The 22,243-nt window shown below is 39.2% G+C and overlaps 1 protein-coding gene across 2 annotated transcripts in view; it reads left to right on the forward strand.

The window, feature by feature from the left end:
• Positions 1 to 21,806, forward strand: part of TXNRD1 (thioredoxin reductase 1) — a 40,144-nt gene extending 18,338 nt beyond the window's left edge. For both annotated transcript variants that reach the window (XM_049821569.1, XM_049821570.1), the window contains exons 7-15: positions 919 to 1,034; positions 2,810 to 3,035; positions 5,812 to 5,904; positions 7,639 to 7,715; positions 9,373 to 9,529; positions 12,442 to 12,549; positions 14,430 to 14,525; positions 16,746 to 16,880; positions 20,142 to 21,806. In XM_049821569.1, the coding sequence (XP_049677526.1) occupies positions 919 to 1,034; positions 2,810 to 3,035; positions 5,812 to 5,904; positions 7,639 to 7,715; positions 9,373 to 9,529; positions 12,442 to 12,549; positions 14,430 to 14,525; positions 16,746 to 16,880; positions 20,142 to 20,204 (1,071 nt within the window). In that variant the 3' untranslated portion in view covers positions 20,205 to 21,806. The remainder of the gene's footprint in view (positions 1 to 918; positions 1,035 to 2,809; positions 3,036 to 5,811; positions 5,905 to 7,638; positions 7,716 to 9,372; positions 9,530 to 12,441; positions 12,550 to 14,429; positions 14,526 to 16,745; positions 16,881 to 20,141) is intronic.
• The last annotated feature ends 437 nt before the right edge of the window (positions 21,807 to 22,243 follow it).

Raw genomic sequence — 22,243 nt, forward strand, 5'->3', positions numbered from 1 at the left:
CCTCCCCTCCAGCAGTGCAGGGGGATGGGGAGTGGGGGTTGGGTTCAGTTTGTCACACATTGTCTCTGCCGTTCCTTCCTCCTCAGGGGGAGGACTCCTCACTCTTCCCCTGCTCCAGGGTGAGGTCCCTCCCACAGGAGACAGTCCTCCATGAACTTCTCCAACGTGGGTCCTTCCCATGGGCTGCAGTTCTTCATTAACTGCTCCAGCATGGGTCCCTTCCACAGGCTGCAGTCCTTCAGGCACAGACTGCTCCAGCGTGGGTCCCCCATGGGGTCACGAGTCCTGCCAGAAAACCTGCTCCAGTGTGGGCTCCTCTCTCCACGGGGCCACAGGTCCTGCCAGGATCCTGCTCCAGCACAGGCTTCCCACAGGGTCACAGCCTCCTCTGGGCACCCACCTGCTCTGGCGTGGGGTCCTCCCCGGGCTGCAGGTGGAGATCTGCTCCACTGTGGACCTCCCTGGGCTGCAGGGGGACAGCCTGCCTCACCGTGGTCTTCCCCACGGGCTGCAGGGGAATCTCTGCTCTGGCACCTGGAGCACCTCCTCCCCTTCCTTCTTCACTGACCTTGAGGTCTGCAGAGCTGTTTCTCCCACATGTTCTCACTCCTGTCTCTGGCTGCAGTTTCTGTGCCCCAGCAACTTTTTTCTCCATAAATATGTTATCACAGAGGTGTTACCACTGTTGCTGATGGGCTCGGCCTTGGCCAGTGGCAGGTCCATCTTGGAGCTGGCTGGCATTGGTTCCACGGGACATAGAGGAAGCTTCTAATAGCTTCTCACAGAAGCCATCCCTGTAGCCCCCCTGCTACCAAAACTTTGCCACGCAAGCCCAACACAAGATGCTTTTCAAATAGAATAATTTTCCCCTTGGTAGGACTGCAAAATACTCACTTTGGCCTAATACTTTGTCCACAGGCAACAAATAAAAGAGGAGTTGAGAAGCTGTACACAGCTGAGAGATTTCTCATTGCAACTGGTGAACGACCACGCTACCTGGATATACCTGGAGACAAGGAATACTGCATTAGCAGGTAAAACCAGGGAGGAATATGATCATTCACCATGTGTAAATGCTTTACGTGTAAGAGAAAGTGGTGAAGCATGAGCAGGGCTGCTTGGTTGCTGGTTTTCTTTCCTATGTAACTTTTTGTTAGGGGAAAGTAAGTGCAGGAGAATAGCTATAGACAGATTTTAAGGTGCCAAAAACATTGGTGTCTAGTAGACCCCACAGGACTGTGGGCTGGCTAGGATGGTTCTGTTTCTGACTGATAACAGCAGTAACCGAGAATACCATAAATCATGTTTGTGTCCATCATAAAATTAATTCATCAGCTCTGCCCCAGTTACCAGTACACCCGCTTCCTCTCTATTCCTTATGGTCTTTCAGTTCACATACTGAAGCTTTTTGGTAATGAAGAGCACAGTCTGCTTGGAAGAAACCTCCCTGCTCAAATGCCAAGGAAAGAGGGAGTTGCAAAGCAGTTGGTGTTGTGAAGCCAGTAGAAATTTATCTGTATTCATTGGGGCAGTCTTGAAACTCAACCCAATTTTTTTTCCAGCTACCCAGTGAAGTTAATTCAACTTTTGGGACTACAGTTTCAAATGTTTAGTTAATTGATAAGACCAAGCAATTCTAGCACAATTTTGACCAAAAAAAATGTGATATGCAGATGAAATGTGTTTTCATATCGGAGTAACTTTTAAGTTACTTAATGTAGAAACAAGGGTTGGAATTACAGGCTTGCAAGCCTATAGCAGTGAAATAAATAACTGGCATAATCCTTATGAAACCAAAACACCATGTTGTATGTTTCCCTTCTAATAAGTAGTAGTCAAATTAAAGGTAACAGCATAGCCTGTAAAGTGGTGCTTTAAAATAACATTAAGGCGGAAAAGTCAGGAATACCAGAGTTAAAGACTATCAGATTGAGGCTGGCTCTGTAATCTTCGCTGGGTTCCCTGGGGGATAGGAACTATGATGTACCCTTTAATTACACAATCACATTTTATTCCACCACAACAATTGCAGAGAGCATCTTTGTTTAGCCTTTGCAGTTGGTGGCTGAGAAAGAGACATTTACTTTAGATTTAAATTTTTGGAGGCTTCCATTGCTAAACTCTGCCTAAGTCTCTGCTGAGCAAGTGTGATGCCTCCATGAGTGCCTGCTCCCTTGAGAAGCTCTGGTTTTATAGTCTAGGTCCAAAGTGTGGTGGAACTGATGTAGCTTCATGAAGCAGTTGAAAGAAATGGAAAGCAGGCAAATAAACATGTTTTCCATAATTTTGTACTTCTATCTCTGCCTGTTACTGTGGCTTGCATTAACTTGTTTTATTGTCTGTGTGTATTTGCCACTGTGTATGATGCTTTAGCAAAAGGGTAAGTCTTCAAAGAAGTGAAGATGGTATTTTTATCTTAAAGCTGAACACCTTCCTCTTCCTTTTAGCTCTCAGGAGCTAAAATTTGCACCAAAATATTTGAAGCAAGATTTAGAGAGAAAAGACAACCTATCTTTTTCAACAATTTTTCTGAAGTTTATGTAAAAAAACCCCAAAACCTCAACATTTTTGTGGTGATTCAGAATTTTCATCCTCTTTTTTTTTATGTGTATTCCTACTTAGAACATCTTAAGCTGTCATTTACTGATCTTGTATTCCAGCTGACTTGCCAAACAATTAAGTTGTTGGGTTTTTTAGTGAGCAGAATGAAGTCCTATTCTTACAGAAGAAATTAAATAAATATAAAGCACAATACATTCTTCTGGTTGGCTCTAACTTTTTTTCTTTTTTCCCCTCTGTTTTTTACCAGTGATGATCTTTTCTCTCTGCCTTACTGTCCAGGGAAAACCCTGGTGGTTGGAGCTTCCTATGTTGCCTTGGAATGTGCAGGATTTCTTGCAGGTCTTGGATTAGATGTCACCATAATGGTGAGATCTATCCTCTTAAGAGGATTTGACCAGGATATTGCAAACAAAATTGGCGAATATATGGAAGAACATGGAATCAACTTTATTAGGGAGTTTGTGCCAATCAAGGTAGGCTTGAAGTGATAAGTGACTACAATTGATTGCAATATACCTGTAATAAGGTTTTAAGAGGGAAATTATTTTAGTGAATATGAAAGTTGAATTTGCAATACCGGTTCTGCTACGATATAAAGTGGGTTAATTTTTGTTTTAAACTGAGTAAGTCCATAAATTTTACATAATTGAAAGGTACAATTTAGTCTTAGTATTAAAATTTTGTGAGTTTCCAGAATTCATTGTTTTTATTATAATCAGGTGGGTTAGTATACGTTGCATTAAAAATGTTGGTACTGCTGCCCTTTCTGGTCCTGCAAATGTTTAATATGCTTAAATTCAGCAGTTGTCCTGATATCTGTGAAACTTCTTGTGGGCTTGTAATTAATCAGATAATATAGTTTCCTGTAAGATCAGGGCCAGTGCGTCACAAATAGTCATATTTTTCATTGACAGTTCTCAAATTCTCACCCAGCAAATTCTGCCTTATGTGCCCAGGACCAGTTGACTATCCAGAAAAGTAAATGGGCTTTAGAAGTATCCATCTATATCCTTGGCAGAGTCCTTTAAATACTTGCTCAATTTTTATTGTATTCATTAGGAGTACTTGTGCAGCTATTTATGTACATGTGTAGGCAAATTCAGGTTGAAAAGCAGATTAGACAAGCTCTGGAGCTTTTTCTAATGTAAGATTGCCTTATCGAAGACTTCAGAGGGTGCTAACAGTATTTTTCTTAATGTTGTTTTCACAATAATTAGTGCTCGATTATTATGAAATGGGAAATAATGTATTAAGCAGCTTTCGATTTGGTGTTAAGCCAGCATGTTACCAAGTTTAACACTTTGGGGATTAAAGCATTAAATTGAATGAAGACTGTTCATTTTCGCCCTTAGCAGTATCAAGAGTAGCTTAAAAAATGCTCTTGCCAGTTACCACGCTGTGGATCTGACCCTCTCTCACAGAGTGCAAGAGATTTGCTGTGAGAAGTCAAAGTGGATGTTTCAAGCAACTTTGTTTTTATGCATGTTTGCGTTGCAGAAATCCCATGTTGTATAGAAAGCAGGGATGATTATCTACCTTTTGTTTCAGATGTAGCTTTTTGTAGGCTCTACTGGGGGATGAGAAAGAAGGAAGCTGTTTTTACAGGCAGATCATTTCAACTAAATGTCAAGCGGACACCTGCAGGTGCACCCTGCAAAGAGCAGTCCATCACCCTAGTCACAAAATGCAATTTTGTGTATATTACCCTGCCCCTTCACTACCTGTCTTTGATTTCAATGGGAATAAAATCTTTGGCCCTGTTTCTAGTTGAAAAGATCCTTAAACTTAAGTTGCTGGATATGTTTTTAGCAGGTGTTCCCATCTCTTTCAAAGATTGTTTTTGAAGTTATGCATGTTGTGCTTATTAAAACCTTTTGTTGGGAAGTTTGAAGACAGAAGATGAATTATTATAAATAATGCTGCCTTTGAACAGGAGCAGTTTAACACAGTGATCCTTTAAAGCTGGTAGGATGGCACAGGAGGTTTGGGTGTTTTTTAAATTAAAAAGAAAAAAAAGGACAGAGGAAGACAGAACTTTGTCAGAAACTTTGCTTTTTCTGTCTCTAAGCACAAAGTAGGAACTAGGGCAGTTGTTGAAAAGTACTTTTTCATTGGTAGAATGAACACTAAAATTTCCCAGAATTAAGTGTTGCACACTTACATGTCTCTTGTATGTACAGCCAGCCGTAGGAAGCAGCCGGGTACCTTGCTGTTTCCTGGGAGGGTGAGGGAAGGACTGTGGCTGAGGATATCGAGTCCTTTCCTCACAGTCCAGTGAATATTAATGAGGACAAAAGATAAGCCACCTATGTAGCTTCAAATTCCATTCACTTTTTTAGCCGATTTATTTATCTGAGGAAAAAGGAGTGTTTGAGGAAAAAAAAGACAGTGGCACTGCTCTTTCTGCTTTACTGTTTTCTGATATATGGGGGGGTGTATTTTGGGTTTGGTTTCGTTTTAAATAAAACTTCATTTTTTTTATTACTCTGAACAAAGAGCACAGCTGCAAAAAGATTCACCTTTGCATCTTCCTTTTTTTTTTTTTCTTTTTTTTTTGCTTTGCTAGAATAGACAGTAAGCTACTGCATTACTTGAGAGAGAGTGTGCAGCTGCATCCACAGCTAAAATTAGGAATATTTATTTCAGCTGACTGGGGAACTCTGAAGAGGTTTTTTTCTTAAGCTGATGGTGGTTTTTCAGCCATTTAGAGCCAGCTGCTGCCCTCTTCTGCAAGGCCGTGGCAGCTTTATATGTCGGAGTAATGTCATTGAAACAGGGCAAAGGTCTGTACTGCTAAGGGCTGGGCTGTGACAGTGCCTTCCAAGAGTGGAAGGCACGATGGTCTTCTAGGTGTGGTTGGAGAAAATGTCTGATGGTGTTTCCAGGTCTTGCAAGAGTTCCCTTCCTCCTCATCTCCTCTGTCCTTAGTTGATACCAGCAGCTCACATAGTGGGCTTGGACAAGAACTTAGCTATCAATCAACTTTTATAAAGAGAAATGAGGTCTTATTGTGTTGGTCGTAAGAATGAATCCATGGAGATAAAACGAAATGTTTAAATATGCAAGTAGTAGTCATATATCTAGAGAAAGGTGAAAATACCTGTAGAATAAATGCTTAATTTTAGGTCATGGTTAAACACTCTCAATGATAAGAAGTGGTGGAACAAAGATACATTTGCATATCTTTATTTGAAACTAAACCCTTTTCTTTTTTTTTTCCCCTCTTTTTCTCCCCACACCATGTTGTAGGTTGAACAGATTGAGGAAGGAACTCCTGGAAGATTGAGAGTTACAGCCAAGTCCACAAAGGGGAACCAAATAATTGAAGGGGAATACAATACTGTGAGTCCTTTCTATATACAGGAAGAACGTGAAAGAGCCTTCCATTTATTGTTGAGTTTTTCGGGTGTTTTTATCCATAGTTTAGATTTTTTAAATTTATTTTAATCATTACAATATGCTAATTGCACACAATCAACAGGTAATTAATGTGACAATGCCCAGAATCCATGGGCATGAGTCCCATGTGCCTTGCCAAATCACTTTCATGCTTTTGAAACCTGTTTCTTAGCTTAGGGATGTACATGAGCTTGGTCATGTGGAATCACTTGCAGGATTTTTCCCCAGTGGGATATTTGTCATAAATGATAAGTAATGATTTATAATAGCTTTCATAGTAACTAAAGCATGTTCTGGAGTTAGCACAAAACAATGGTCTGTGCAAGAGCTAAACGAATAGGTGTCATGTCTTCTCAAGACCTATTGTTGATGCAGCATCTTCACAAAAACATCTAATGCCCTGTAGCAAGTGAGGGAACTTCATTACGCACTTAAAACAGTAAAATTGCAGTGTGCAGGTATGCCATTATATGTTTGATTGACTGTTTCCTTCACCCCACTCATTTTCTTAGGCCTTGATGCTGAAAGGAAAAAAAAAAAGTTGTGAATAAAGTATTTGGAATTACACCAAATGCATATAGACAAGAATTTGCCAGCCTGGGATTTTAGACTGCAAATACTGTGTGCCAGTGACCTGTATAGTTTATCAGTCATCCCATAACAAGGATGTGCCTCAGTGCATCTGAGGGCTAATATTATGAGAAAGTTTAACAACAGTGCTATTGCACAGTGTTGCAGTACTATTTTTCCTGGTCCATAGTAGTGAAAGCTTTTAGCTAGCAAATGTGCTGTCCTTTCATGAAGGAAACTTCTGATTTCTTATTGCTACTACATCTTTCACTGAAATGCTGTCACTCCTCATAGAAGCTATGAGCTGTGTGTGATGCATTTTTAAGACCTTCAGCTCTGAAGATCTGGCACACTTGGTCATCAGAAAGACTTGAAGCAGATCTCAGATTCCTTCATCGTGGTTCTTAGTTGTTGTATGAGAAGCATTGTGTAGTTAGCTGGAGAGTTGTCCAAGACTGCAAAGCACATAGCACTTTTCCTTGTGATTAGTAAAGGCTGGAACTTGTTTTGCTTGTTAAGGTAGCCAAGTTGATAGGATGGGTAAGAACTGGGTGTGCTCCATCCATCATTCTGAACAAATGTTCAAACAAATAATATTCAACAAATAATATTCTTTGGCAGTGACTTGGCTGAGAGCCTATATAAGTAAATGATATTTTCTGATCTAAACAAAGATTATTTTATGGTCTTTTTACTTGCCTAAGCATCTGAATTTTCTTCCTAAAGAGTCCTTTCCTTATGGAGCATTTTGGGGTCATCTGCTCTGGTAGGCTTATGGTATAACACTTTGGTATAAAAATGTAAGGAAATAAACAATCTGACCCTAACTGATTTGTTTAGAATACTCTTGGGGTATTTTTCCAGGGAAAGCTATTTGGCTGTATTTAATCAGCCAAAACCTCATTAAAACCTCCTATTGTTAGGTCATCGTGGTAGTGTGGCTTGTCTTGAACTCTATGAATGTACAATGGGTAACAAAAACACTCATCTTAACGTGACCAAGCCTTAGATACTAATCCTTGGTATATACTGAAAATAATAGATAGCCACATTCAAATGCACTTTTGAGGTTGTAAAAAATCAGTAATATGCATTGCTGTTTTGCAGGTGTTGCTAGCAATCGGGAGAGATGCATGTACAAGAAAACTTGGTTTGGACAAAGTTGGAGTGAAGATCAATGAAAAGTAAGGACAGATGTCTGTATACCACTAGCACTGAGCTTGTGTTATCTACTGTTGCAATGGTAGTAGTGCATAGACATTCAAATGCTTTAAGGAAAAGTTTGTTTCCAGTTTACATACACTTGGACAGGAGACTATGTAGCAGACAGCTGCATTTTCTCCATTGTACTGCCACATTTGCTTTTTTGATCCTGAAATGTCTATTCCTAAATGCTGGGAGTCAAAAGTGTCTGTTCTGTTCTGTCTAGGCTCACAGGTCATTCTCATCTTCTTCCAGTGATGGGGCTTTCTAGGCTCTGTCAGTTGTTCCTTGTACTCTTATTCCCATCTCCTTGTTTTTATCTTTACTACCTCTTGGGGCAGAGATCTGTTTGTTCATACAGGCTTTTAGTGTGGTGGGTTTTGTTTACGTTTTTAATGTAAATGTTACTATATGTTTATTTTGAAATACAAGGTCAAAGTAGCATTCCTTAAACTCACGGTTGGAGTTGGTGATGTGTTTTAGGTATTGAAGGAGTTTGTCTTGCCTTAGAGCAACCTTTGAGAACAATTTGTCCTGTAGAGGAGCATTTCATGTTTAATGTAGTGAGGTCGTTGCACCAGGGAGTGGAGCTATTGGTAACATTTTCAGTAGGGGGAACGAAAACATCTTCTAGGCATGTGGGGCCTAGGCGATCTTCCCTTTGAAGAAAAGCCACAGGACCATGAACTTGACTTGGTAGTCTAGGGGAAAAACAGTGCAAAGAGCAGCTTATAGGAACGTAGTGACTGATGTTACTGAACGGAACTGTTGCGATGTTCTAAATAAGTGGAAATTTTAGTCCACTTAAAATTGGCAGACTCATGTTGTCTTGTAGAACAGTACACATCTTTCTGACATCAGGACACCTATTGCTAGCTTAATAGAATGAACTATAAAATTATTAGCACAAACTGTGTATTTGTTAACAAGAACAAAATTGAGAAAGTTGGATTTTAACACGGGAATCACTGCTGGGCCCTCAAGTAACTGGGTGACTGTTTCTGTGCCTGTCTGATTAGGTTTCCCTGTTACATGTGTTTCCTGCAGTGATTACTGCAGGAATCTCATTTGTTAATGAAGTAAGAAATATTAATAATTAAAAACTTCCATTAGCTCAGTACACTTATAGACAAAAAGCTTGCTGGCTGTCTCTTAGGTAGGGTATCTAACAGCTTGACCTGTCTCTGTGTAGAAGCCTGAAGGGTAAGATTCTAGAAACTGCTTCAGTCACTGGACTGGATTTTCAGTAGTGGGGAAACTCTTTTGTCCCACAGCTTGAGTGGGAGAATGTCCCTTCCTGCCATTTCTCAAGGTTGCCAGTACACAGCTCAGCTGGTAGTAGAGGGTGTTTGAGGAAAGGATTTATGCATCACCAAAGAATTGATTCAGGAGATTAATCACAACTTCACGGGCTACCTCCTTATCCAGTGTGTAAATTCCTGTAGTCTTGGTCAAATTTGCACTACTTTACATTCTTGCCCAAGATTGTAAGATTGTGAGTATGACTTCTTTCCCTCATACTTCAAATATGTGTCTTTCTCTTAAAGCTAAAGGGCCTAACTCCTGCAAGATTATTTACACCTCCAGTCTTCACAGCAGAACACTTAGATCTTTTTTTCTTGTTAATTCAAATTCCAGAACAGGAAAAATTCCTGTCAACGACGAGGAGCAAACAAATGTGCCGTATATTTATGCTGTCGGAGATATACTGCAGGACAAGCTGGAACTCACACCAGTGGCAATCCAGGCAGGAAGATTGTTAGTTCAAAGACTGTATGCTGGGGCAACCAGTAAGGTAAGGAACCAGTTGCAACAAAACACTGTCATTGCTCTATTTCTAAGTGCAGAATGCAAGTTTGCTTGCTTATGGAAAACTCAGTAGGCTTTTAAGGATTAGCTTTGATGATTGCTTTAATTTTCCCCTTGGAAAGATATTACTGCAGATATGTTCTGCTAATTGTGTAGGATGAAATTAATACCTTATGGATTAAGCAGTAGTCTCTTTTTTTTCCTATAAAGGGGTTTTATTTTTCTCTAAGTATAACGATAATAAAATTAACTGAGATCATTTAACTTACTAACTCTACCGCCTTCTCTAAAAGTCAGCAATCGTTCCCATCCCATTAAATGCTTTAACTCTAATTCATAGGCAGTTTACTAAACATACCTAGGGTCCCTAAATAGCGTAATAGGGATTTGTGATGCTCCTCATTTTCAATGTTATTTCCACTAATTTTTTCACTTCTCAGCCTTATGTTTTCAATGTAATACATAGTTCCGCTTATAATTGAATATGGACACAAAGGAAGATCAAATGTGCCAACAAGTCGGTGCATATTTATATCTGAGAAGTTGAATTAATCAATTCAGTGTTTACATTTCATACTAGTGCAATTGTAGGTTTCAGTCAAGTTATGCTGGTCCAAATAGGAGTAGCACAGGTAGTAACACAGGTACTCATTTATACCTTATCTTTAAACCAGGAGGAAAGGAGAGTGCCTTTAAAGAACTGTTACCCAAGCACCGTTGACGTGGGTGCTTGTCTCACCTTCATAACCATAGGGCATGAGCATAAAGGCTTTTCTCTTTTAGAGCCTGCTGTATTCATATCAAGTTCAGTTGTCGGCCAGATTTCGAGCTTGATTGAGTTGTTTATTTTAGGTTGGCAGGTATTGCGGTAACAGAATCCTGAATCAGTGTGCATAATGTCATTGCATCAGCCAGGCAAAGTTTAAGAAAACCATAGCTGGAGCCAGAATTTTTTTCTTGCCCCAATACTATGAGAACATCTTAATTTACATTTTATGCCAGATAACTGCCTCTCAAGGTATGAAAATCCTTATGCTGCCAAAGAAAGCATCATCTCTTTCAGTGAATCCAAGAAATGAGTAACTACTTAGATGGATTCCTGGCTTACATTGCTGTTGTAACAAATCTGCAAAGGGTGATTGTATGAAACACAATGAAGTGTTGTGGATAGGTGGGGAAAGAATAGTAAGCAGCATCTTAGTTGATCCCTGGTCACAAAGGAAGTTAATTGGAGTTGAAATCCGTATAAATTAAAATTACTAGAAATTAAATAGAGCTGACCAGCCTGCTAATCTGCTGTGGCAGAATGACTAATTGGGTGGATACGGGGAGAGCAGTGGATGTTGGTTACTTTGATTCTACTGAAGGCTTTTGACACTGTCTCCCATAACATTCTCATAGACAAGCCAATGAAGTAAGGCTAGGTAAGTGGACAGCGAGGTGGATTGAAAACTGTCTGAACTGCCAGGCCTAAAGGGCTGTGACGGGCATTACAAAGACCAGCTGAAGGCCAGTCACTAGTGGTATGCCACGGGGTTGGATACTTGGTCCAGTACTGTTTAACATCTTCATTAATGATCTGGATATGAGACAGAGTGGACATACAGCAAGTTTGCAGATGATACAAAACTGGGGGGAAGCGACTGATGTACCGGTGTCTGTGCTGTCACTCAGACGGACCTCATCAGGCTACAGAAATGAGCTGACTGGAATCTCACGGAGTTCAGCAAGGAGAGGTGCAAAGTCCTGCACCTGGGGAGGTGTAACCCCATGCACCAGCACAGGCTGGGGACCCACCAGCTGGAAAGCAGCTGTGCAGAGAAAGCCTCAGGGGGTCTGAGGGACAACTTGACTGTGAGCCAGCGATGTACCCTCGTGGCAAAAGCGGCCAGTGACATCCTGGGCTGCATCCTGCACATGCATCCTAGCAGAGCATTGCCAGCAGGTGGAGGGAGCGACCTTTTCCCTTCCACTTGGCTCTGGTGAGACAGGTTTGGATTTTGTGTCCAGTTTTGGGCTCCCCAGTACTAGGGCAAGTCCAGCACAGGGCTATGACTGGAGCATCTGGCGCATGAGGAGAGGCTGAGACAGCTGGGAATTTTTTATACCCTGCAGAAGAGATGGCTTGGGCGGCTCTTATATCAATGTGTATTTATACCTGATGGTAGAGAGTAAAGAAGATGCATCCAGACTCTTTTCAGTGGTATAAAGGACAAGAGGCAATGGATTCAAACTGAAACACAGGAAAATTCCATTTAAACATAAGAAAAAACTTCTTTACAGTGAGAGGGGTCAGGTCCAGAGGTTGCCCAGAGAGGGAACCTCTAGAACGCTCCAGTGAAGTCAGGGGTCAGTGTTTGCCTCTCATGATATGTGATTAGGCACACAGTGTCAGCTCTAGTTCTTGCTGTCCCCCCAAATGGCTGTAGTTCATGTCTTTGGTTCTTTGGCATCACCTAGGCCACAGTTGATAAAAAAGACGATGGGTTTTGATGGTGGCGTTGTCTTTGCAGCATTCCCAGCTAAAAATAGAATGCTTTGTAGAGGCAGTTGAACAGTCTACTTATTATCTTTTTTAAAAATGTACCAGACCTTTGATCTGGTACATTTTTAAAACGGGGCACTGAATTTCCTCTTCCTTTTAATCTATGCATGTTAATGTCAGTATGGCTTTAAACTGTCTTTCTGTTCTTGCTCTAGTTAATGCCTCTGAGAGGGACACCACCAAAACAGTAGTTTAATTTAAAACAATTTTTTTATGTAAAAAAAAAAGTAGCTTTCAGAATTCTGAATAATCCAACTTTTCTTCCTGTCTGAATTTCAGACTGCTAAATTTTTACCCATTGTGCTGATCTTATTACTGATGTGGTTTTGTTATTTGTTTTGAATGCCACACAGTGTGACTATGTGAATGTTCCAACCACTGTATTCACTCCTTTGGAGTATGGAGCCTGTGGGTATTCTGAAGAGGCTGCGGTGGAGAAGTTTGGAGAGGAAAACATTGAGGTAAACGCCTTAGTTTCATCTGCGTTTTAAGTTCCCAATTTGTAATTTAAAATAATGTTAAGAGTTGATTAAAACAGCATTCTGTGTTCTGATGTAAGGGCAGGAGGTGACTAGGTACATTTTTGTCTTCCTTGGCAGTTCCTAGGCATGTTATAAAAATAGTCCCTAATTCCAATAGCTCTAGTTGCAAATATGTTCTATTTTTGGCAAACAGGGCTTGAAGGTGGAATATTTGGTTAACAAAAAAAAAAAAAGGTTTCTTTGTGTTTGCAAGTACTTCAGGATAAATTAAAGCTGGTTATGTGTTGGAAGCAATACATTGGTTTTAATGTCAAAGTGGAGCTTTTTGTAGCTACAGTGTGGCAAATTCCTTGCCACAGTGTTTTTTGCTTTATAAAGCCAAATGTTGTTATGCTTGTTTTTCCTGTTTATTTTGACTATGCAAAGAGGTATGTGCTTAATTTTACTCACGTGAGTGATCCCTTTTTATTCACTGGGGTTGCTCCTCAAGAGTGAAATTAGACATATGTAAGCACTTAGTGCCTAAGGCCTTTCTTACAAAATACTATACAGACCACATTACAGAAAGCGTGAGGGGCGGGAGTCAGGCAATAAACTGAACTTTTATGTCCCATGAAGATCACCTGAGGAGCGTTAGTTGGGGAAATAAGCAGATACGTGGTGGTTCATGAAGTTGAGAACTTGTGTCCTTCTTAGCTCTGTCAATTACATTTTTTTGAATTGGAATGTGGAGAAAAGAAGTAAATGTGACTCAAAATGGCAGTGTGTCAAGTACTGTTCACCTTACTACAGGGCAAAGGCTTATATTCTTTTCTGCCCACAAAGTTTGTATATACCCAGTCAAATTTTTGTCATTGATCAAATTCTTGCCGTTACATGTGAAACACTGGACCCTTCTTTGTGGAAAATGCACTTTCAGTTTTCAAAGCCATTTTTTAAAATGTGCATCCAGAAGCATTTGTGTTCTGGCTAAGTCCTCATTTGGTTTATTCTGACCTCTTTATCATGTTGCCATATTGGCTTTTGCAAGCTTCAGTAAGATTATTGAGTAGCATCTGTCATTCAGACCCCTTAAACTTCAGTTTCAGATAGTGATGCTTATGAATGCTTTGTAACTCCATTAATGTGAAAAAACATTGAGCTGTCTCTCCTAGTTTGTGAAAGAACATTTTTACTGGAGTTGTGATCAATTAAAATTTTATTTCAAATAGTAATCAATTTGAGATTAGTTTATAATAGGAGCTGTTGGGAGCTCTGAGTAGAACTGTGCCTCAAAACACCCCATCATTTTCTGAGATATGTGCTATATAGGTGGGTGAGCAGCCTTATCTGCTCTGGGAATCTGTCCAGTGACGCTGGTGGGGACAGACAGGAAAATGTGTTGGTTTTTTAATATGCTTTCCATTTTGCAGTGATACATAGTCTCATCTCTCCTAAACCCAGGCTCTGAGGCCATTTCTTCCCTTTTTCTGCTCTGAGAAATATTCTTGCGTTCATTCAAGGTAGACCCAGACACAATACAGCCTTCCATGAGGGAAGCTTGTAATTGTCTAGATTAATGAGAGCATGGTGAACTGCACCCTGGAAGTGTAATATACTTATAGCTGCTTCTGCTTTTTTTTTAGCTTTTTTTTTGCTTTTTTCTTTTTTTTTCCAGTTATTAGATGACACTAGTGCTTGTTCTCTAGAGGCTTCCTTCTTTGGCATTCATCAAGGGGAAAGAGTCTCACCCTGATTTCAAATACTCTAAATGCTGTATGCATGGCTCATTATTTAAGATAATCTCTCTGGTTTTGGAAGATCATGCACTCTGCTGTGAAATTACATAACTATTTTTTTAACCTGTGTTGTATTTCCAGGTGTACCATAGTCATTTCTGGCCACTGGAATGGACTGTACCATCCAGAGACAACAACAAATGCTACGCGAAGATAATTTGCAATATTCAGGATAATGTGAGTGCATCTTTCCTTCCAGGGGAAACAGCAGCTATAGGTTCATCATAGAGATCGTTGATACCACAGCTATAAATAAGTTATTTTGAACAAATTGAAATTAATTTAAATTTTTCTACCTTTTTGAAATGTAATGAATATTTATAGTGATACAATACTTTTGTTTATACAAAAATGACCCTTAGTAGAATAGAAAATTCTGCCACTGCTATTAGTATATGGTACTTCTTCCATATATGTAAAATAAGAAGTAGAGAGCTCTAAGGCTGTTTGACTAACTTTGAAAAGTGAGCGAATCAATGCATGTAAAAATGGTTAGAAGTTTTATCGGTTTATCTTAATTTTCCCCTCCCCAAACTGGGACATTCTCTTCTGGGAGATTCTTCTCTCTGAAATTGAGGTCACTCAGAAACCATCACAACTTGTAACCTCTGCAAATCCACATCTGTCTATAAAACTCTTGAGCTCGTTCTAACAGGATTAATGTATCTTGCCTGCACAAATCTCATTTAGGGTGATAATGCCAGGATTATCTTTGGACCAGGATAAAATTTCCTGGCAATGGAAATACACAGTACCTGCTGAAGCACAAGCAAAGTTACTGATTGGTTAAAAGAATTGGTATGCCCTTCTCTGAATGATCATCATCTGTTTAGTAAAAATTTAGTTCATTTTAATAATATGAATTATTAGGAAGAATAATATGCTGTTAAAATGTATTTCTGTTAAGATAGTGGCATAGAGTTATCAGTCCTAAAATTTTTTTTATCTATTTTACCTATTTTCTTTTATCATTAGATACAGATTTATCTTCCTGCAGTCTTTCTAAGCATCACGTCACAATTTTGTAAAATTTGCAAACCTGTCTGGTTTTGCTCATCTCCTCTTTCTGAAGGACTTTGCACTGGTGTGGAAGCTGTTTTAGAATGCATGGTTACTTTCCTAATCTAAAGTTACTTAAGAAAATGAAAAGGCTTAATGGTGATTTAAAGTGTTTCATTAATTTGTTTCCATTTCTTGTCCTGAAAATTTGGAACATGTTTAAAAATCTAGGGGTAGAGTTAAAGTTACCGTGGATGAAAAATAGTTCAGTAAGTAACTGTAGTTACCTTGGTTTCATTACTATGGTTTGATTTTTACACATCTCCATATTTTAAAAGGAAAATAAGGATCATTCCATTTTAGTTATTACCTAATTATAGCTTTTTTTATTTAAATAAACACTGTGGTAAATCTCAGTCCTCAGGCTTACTGAAAGAAAAATAACCTTTCTGTGTACTGAGTATCCACACTCCCTTATATGTGATATTTAGCGGGAGGAGCAGATAACTTTTGATACCCAACTGGGCTACATCTATGCTCACCAAAATCTGATTAATGCCCCGAAAGCCCACAGCAGTTGGCATTTGCTAAAGGAGACTTGCTTTTCTTAGAGAAGCAAGCTTTTCTTTGAGAAAAGCAGGTCAAGTTAGTACAGCTTGTTCTGTTGAGTGTTTGCTGAGGTTATATATGCAGTTTGACGTATTTTGCAATGGAACAGCAGTATAGGTGTGAGAAGCGTGAAGTAATAGTATCTTCCTTGTAACTGGATGTCTTTCAGTTTGTTTTGCCAGTCTCTAGGTATATTATCTCCCAATGACAGCGACCACTGCAACAGGAATAGTTGTCAGTTTGGTTATAATACACTTCTTCCCCATCTGGTTGGCCAGAACTTTAGCTTGTGGCCCTTTCCTGTGAGTAACTATCAAACTGAAAGTTCTTCAGTAGACACGCTCCACGTAGCCACCTAGCATAGGCTGCAAACCTTCGTGCAAGGTGCTCATGTTTACTTAGGTGAGCAGTCTGCTGGAATGGGTGGAAGAGCTTGCCTGAATAAAATTTAAATGCATGTTTGCAATTAGGACACACGCAATAATCAAGCATAGATCACGGTGTACGTTAAATTTGTATGCTGTTGATGTAAACGGAGGATCCCTGCACAAACAAAAATTTGTAAGGAAGCTGATTCTTGAGTTCTTAGTTGAATCTTTTCCTTTTCAGAGAGAGAACAAAATCATACCAACTATCTTCCATCTGTTGGTGCTAATGATAGTTCATGTTTGTGTGGTTACATTAATTCTTAGTGTGTTCTGCGAGCTGATAAGTAAGAAAACCTTACATGTTGTCTGAAGAGAACTGAATGCATGACTGTGCTTGCATTTGATTATCTTTGGTATTTAGGAGAGAGTCATTGGTTTCCATGTCCTTGGTCCAAATGCTGGAGAAGTCACCCAAGGGTTTGCAGCTGCTATTAAATGTGGGATCACAAAAGAACAGCTGGACAACACCATAGGAATTCATCCTGTCTGTGCAGAGGTTTGTATATGAAGTCACCTCATAGCCCAGCTTTCGTAGCATTCTGGGATAAGGTGTTGGAAATCTGAATAGCAGAGGCCTATTAAAGAGGTGCGAATCTGGGGGAAAGTAGGGGGGAGGGAAGGACAGGAAATGATCTGGGTTTAAAATTTAGAAATCTAACATTTAGTTTTAATCTGGGGTAATGTTGGGGTTTTTTTAGTGTGTTCATTTGTGAAAAGTTTATGGTCTCCCCTTGTCCAGTGCTCTCTCTACTGGGAAGTATTGAATTTTCCTCCCGCTCCAAGATCCATTTATGAAGATTTCAAATACTATTTCTGCTAAAATGGTTGTCAAAGCTAACTTTTTTTAGATATGTGTACTCAAAATAGGCTTATAAACTGGTGCGGTGGAAAGGGACCAGCTACATGACAATTTTTCTATTAAATTCTGCCCTTTTAATGATCTCTACTCTATAGGCCTTCACTTTTGAAGTGGAGTACATGAGGCTACACAAACATGTCTTCTTGCGTATGTCTTGCTGTTCCTCTTTAATGAAGAGCTTAATTTTCTCTAGCGGGTGGGGGACAGCTCCTCCCAGGTGTAAATCAGAGATGCTCCACTGATTTTTTAGTAGCATTACGACCAGTTTATATTAGCTGACGATCCCTGCAAACTGTTTATGACCTTTGTAGGTCTTTGTACAGAATAACTGTTTTTACCTGCTTGTGTTAGCTACAAAGTGTTGTAAGAGTGCACCAGGATGCTGGTCGGCAGAAGTGGTCAGCTTCTCTGGTTTTGTGTTTCCAGAGTGATACAGTATAAGCAATATAATATGAACTCCATTGATGGAATGGACTGCTAGCAATCTGAATCATCTTCAAAGCATCCGCAATACAGATTCTGTGTTTTTTCTCTAGTATCGTCTAATGGTGTTCTTGGAAGCCCTTGAAGAGGGGTAGCAGGTCCTTATCTTACCAGGGGCCCTGTGGAGGGGGAGCTCTGAGGGAGTCATTCAAGCCTGTGAACTCAAGTGGGATATTAGCATATGCAGTGTGAAGAGAAGATGATAGTCATAATTTATTCTGGACATCTGAGCTGCTAAAATTGAAACTGAATAGAATGATGATTAGACATAATTTAGGGAGGTAATTTCAGATAATCATATTTGTTTGAATGGGGGAGGAAGAAACTGGCTCAGGAGAAATACACTATTTAAAAGCCCCAGGGAACAGCGATCATTTTTAGTGCCAGTCTTCAAAAGGTTTTTTTTTATGCCTGTTACTTAATGTAATCTCTTAACCAGTAAACAAAAATCAAAGTGCAAGATGGTTCTCTTTGATTTAAAAAAAAATGCTCAAATATTGTTTGGAATTTGTGAGGACCACACACACCTGGATGAATAGAATGATGGATAATTGGCGTTATTTTTATCTTACATCCATGTAATAGCTAAGGAAAATGAAGTCTGATTTGAGCAGGAAAGGGACAGTGTTGCAGGGTCAGATGCTGACATCTTCACTGGCATTAGTACTAATTCATTACTCAGAGTCTCCTGTGAAACATGGTATTATTCAACTTGAAGACGACTGTAAGACTGAGGGTCCCATTTCTCACTGCGTACAAATTAGAGCCAGATTTCACTTCTCTTATTTAAGCAGCATTTTGTTCTGCGGAAGACATGAGTTCTGAATGGAATTTCTTGCAAGGCGAAGTACAAATAACTGCGAGCACAGAGTTGGTAGGACCTCAGCCTCACACAGAATTGCCTCTCAGCCCAGACTGTTCTGCACTGCTTGAAATACAGGCGTGTATAATCGAGCATCTGTGATGAAGAGCAAGTGTCTTCTGAAAGCTGGGATGATTCTTCGTGTTAGCTAATGATGGCTTTCCAGCTATTGGATCTAAGGTTTTGTCTTCACTTGAATAACTAACAAGTTCTGTCAAAAAACCTCATGTTTCCAATAATTATCAAATAACTCCCAGCTAGCTCACTGGAGTTAGGGAGCTGTGTGGTCCCTGCAGCCCTTGGAACTGGCTAGCACACCCAGAGCTTTCAGTCAGGCCAAGAAGGAAGAAAGCAGATAAATTTTGTGCTTTTTAATCTTTGTCTGTTGAAGTGAAATAGTAATAAATGAAGGTTCCCATATGTTGTCAGTCTGTGGATCAGAACTGAAGAGTTGGAAACCCTGTCTCAAGGCATGCACTATGGTTTAAATATATTGCTGTTCTTCCGCCATATATATTAGACATGCGTTTGTCTTCCTGATTTGCGTGTAATGCTTTTACATGCTTATAGAAAGTGGAAGAGCTATATCATTTATTGATGATGTTGTCTGAAGAGCTGCTAGCAGCCTTAATGCAGCAAAGCTTCTACTTACAGAACTGTAGGGCTTTCAGATCCCCATTATCCTTAGATACTTCAGTGTTATTTGCATAACTGAAATGTGTATGTACTTTATTCTGTGCTAAGTTTATTCTTCCTGAGAGATGGCTTTGATGATAGCTAATTATTGCAACTTTGAACCATTTAGATAGAAGTGGTTTTGATTTCCTTTTTTCCTTTCTATATTATATCTACGCAAAACTGTGCAATTATTTGCATAGTAAAGTTCTAATATTAAACAAGTTTTTTAGAGTTTTTCTTCTTGAATTTTGATACCTTTTAATTTTACAATAATTACTCTTGAATATGTTGTTTTCTTTAACGTGACTTGAAAGCAGTAAAGATTGGACTTTTTCAACCTAGATTCACTAAGTGTTTCTTAGCTATTGCACAGAGGATATAGATCCCAGACATAATACCTACATCAGCAATCAGTTCCACATTTCTACAATAATCTAGAAGGTACAGAAGTAAAATTTATGTTCTCTCCAAATGCTGTAGCCTTGGGTTAACTTCACTTTCCCAAAAAAGAAGTTATCTTTGAGCCATAAAGGTACTTACTCATTGGGTATACAGACCAGAGTTTATTATTGCTGTGCTCATTCCCACTGCAAAAACAGGAGCATTAAGACAAAAGGCGGTATAAAGCCATGTTAGTTCCTTAATTCTTTCTTTTCCACTGTAAAAGGAAAACCATAAGGTAAATGAAGAGAACAAAGGGTATTTGTATGTGTGTGTGCTATTTAGTGGCAAGCATTTTAAATGTGTGGCTTTCATTATTACTTTATTACTTCAAGAAATGGCTGTGGTTTTGAGCATTATGCCCAAGTTGATCTTCCAGAAAAGAAGATTAATTTTAACCGTACTAAAAGTCATCTTTTTTTCTTTCTCTTAAGATATTCACCACCCTGTCTGTGACTAAGCGTTCTGGTGAAAATATCCTTCAGGCTGGATGCTGAGGTTAAAGACCCCCATTCTTGTTATTGCCAGAGACTGACTTTCATCGCAGTGTCTGACTTGCACAATTCAGAAGAAAAGTTTTGGGAGAAGTCATCCTCGGACGTCTGCAGAAATGTGTAGATCTTAACCAGGGCATTCCGTCATCCTAAGGAGAAGAGCACTGTGGGAGTTGGTCACTTGCGGTGGTTGGCTGGCAATTAGCAACACAATGGGAATATTGACTTTTGAGCTGTTGCTTAGCAGGGCATTTAACGAATGCTTTCATGAAGTCATAGCCTGAAGCCTGCATTGTCTGGTGGGCAGTGATGGAAGAACTGCTAGCACAGCTGGACAACAACTGTTTCGTTTTGATTTTATTTCTCTCTAGTTTCTTACTTGAACAAAGAACTTCCAACATCAAGAAAATTACCACAAGTTCAGATAATTGTATGGTGCCCCTGTGTACTAGGTTATAACACAACAATTGCAAGGTCTCCTCATGAGCATGCATTTTACCAGCTCGCGTGCCTATGGAGGGGAAATTGTATCTACATGTTTGATCATGAGGAAGAAGATATCCTTGGAAAAAAGTTTGGTAGTATCTAGAATAACATATTTCTTGGCTTCCAAACTGACTCTGTTGTGACTTTTTATTTTAGAGAAACTTAATTGTGAAATCGTTCTCCTTAGAAAAGAAAATACTTTTTATTAAGGCCTTGTTATACAGAAAGTTGGGGTTTTTTCCCTGAAAGTAACCACACCATGCATATAACACAGATGTGATGATCTTAGCTTTATCTTGCAGCTTACGTGATTGTAATTAATTCAGTTTGGAACTGACAGAATTCCAATGTAGAATGAATTACACTTCCAAGAGCTCTGTGCAACTTTATTAAATTTGAATAAATTCTTCCTTTCGAGGTGAGCTGTTGTACACTGCACCATTTCAGGTCTAAATTGGCCACTGTGAACACAGCAGTATTGAGACTTTCCTGCAGATTTGTGGGCCTGTGAAATTAAAAAAAACAACCAAACAACACCCTCCAAAACAAACAAGCAAACAAAACCCTCACCCAACCTCCAAAAACCGATAGTAAAAAGTCTTCTATGTAGATGTGGCCTAAAAGCTGTATTTAGTTCCATGTGTTCTTTAGTTTATATTTAATTAAGAAAACAATACTTTTAAAACAGAGGTTTCCATGGAAAATAACAAATTTGTGAATATTCCTCCTGTGTTGGATAAACTGCATACATATTTGTCAAGAAATGGTAAAAATGCCTCTTTGTAATGGAAATGAATGTGTTATTTAGTCTGGTTTTTCATTTCCCTCTGTTTTAGCAGAAAGGTTTGGATTACTTTTATTAAATGGTTCTCAGGAGTTTAGTAGTGTGGTGTGAGTAGGTGGTAAATTCTTCAGCCCTCTGGGCAGAATGCCTTATGCCTAAATTTCTACCTGGTAACAAATTAATGTATTTCTACTGAGTTTTCTAGAATAGTGTTGTAAGTTATTTTTATAAACTCATACAGAACTGAAGGATTTTTAAATGTATTTTGTATGGTATCAGGAGTGGTCTGTGGTGGTATTTTTCTGGCCAGTTTATTAAATAAATTGAATATTTGCACAAACAGATTCTCATTTTGATGCCTCTTCTAAGCAAAGCAAGCAGGTGACAGCAAGACAATTTTTTTAATTTTTTTTTTGGGGGGGGGGGGGGGGGCAGAAGATGGGACCTTGATAAACCCTACTGTGATTTGTTTCAGTCTTGAATTTTGAAGGTAGATATTTCTCTGAGAAACAGGGTTTGGGGCTATTTTATGTGCATTTTTTTTACATGTGAAACATATGAGAAGGACAGACTTAAAAATAAGAAATTAATTAGGAAACCAACCTTCCACTATTTGCACTAGCTGCAATCTGTATAACTTCTGAAAACATAACTTTCCCTTCTGAAAACAATAACTTCCATTTAAGTACATGGATAGCAGCATTTTCAAGGAAGTCTGTAGGAAAGTCAGATCCTGGAGTGTAGAGAATAAGGACACATCTGAGCTTGGCTT

This window comes from Accipiter gentilis, chromosome 18 (assembly GCF_929443795.1).
Source record: "Accipiter gentilis chromosome 18, bAccGen1.1, whole genome shotgun sequence".
Classification (NCBI taxonomy): Eukaryota; Metazoa; Chordata; class Aves; order Accipitriformes; family Accipitridae; genus Astur; species Astur gentilis.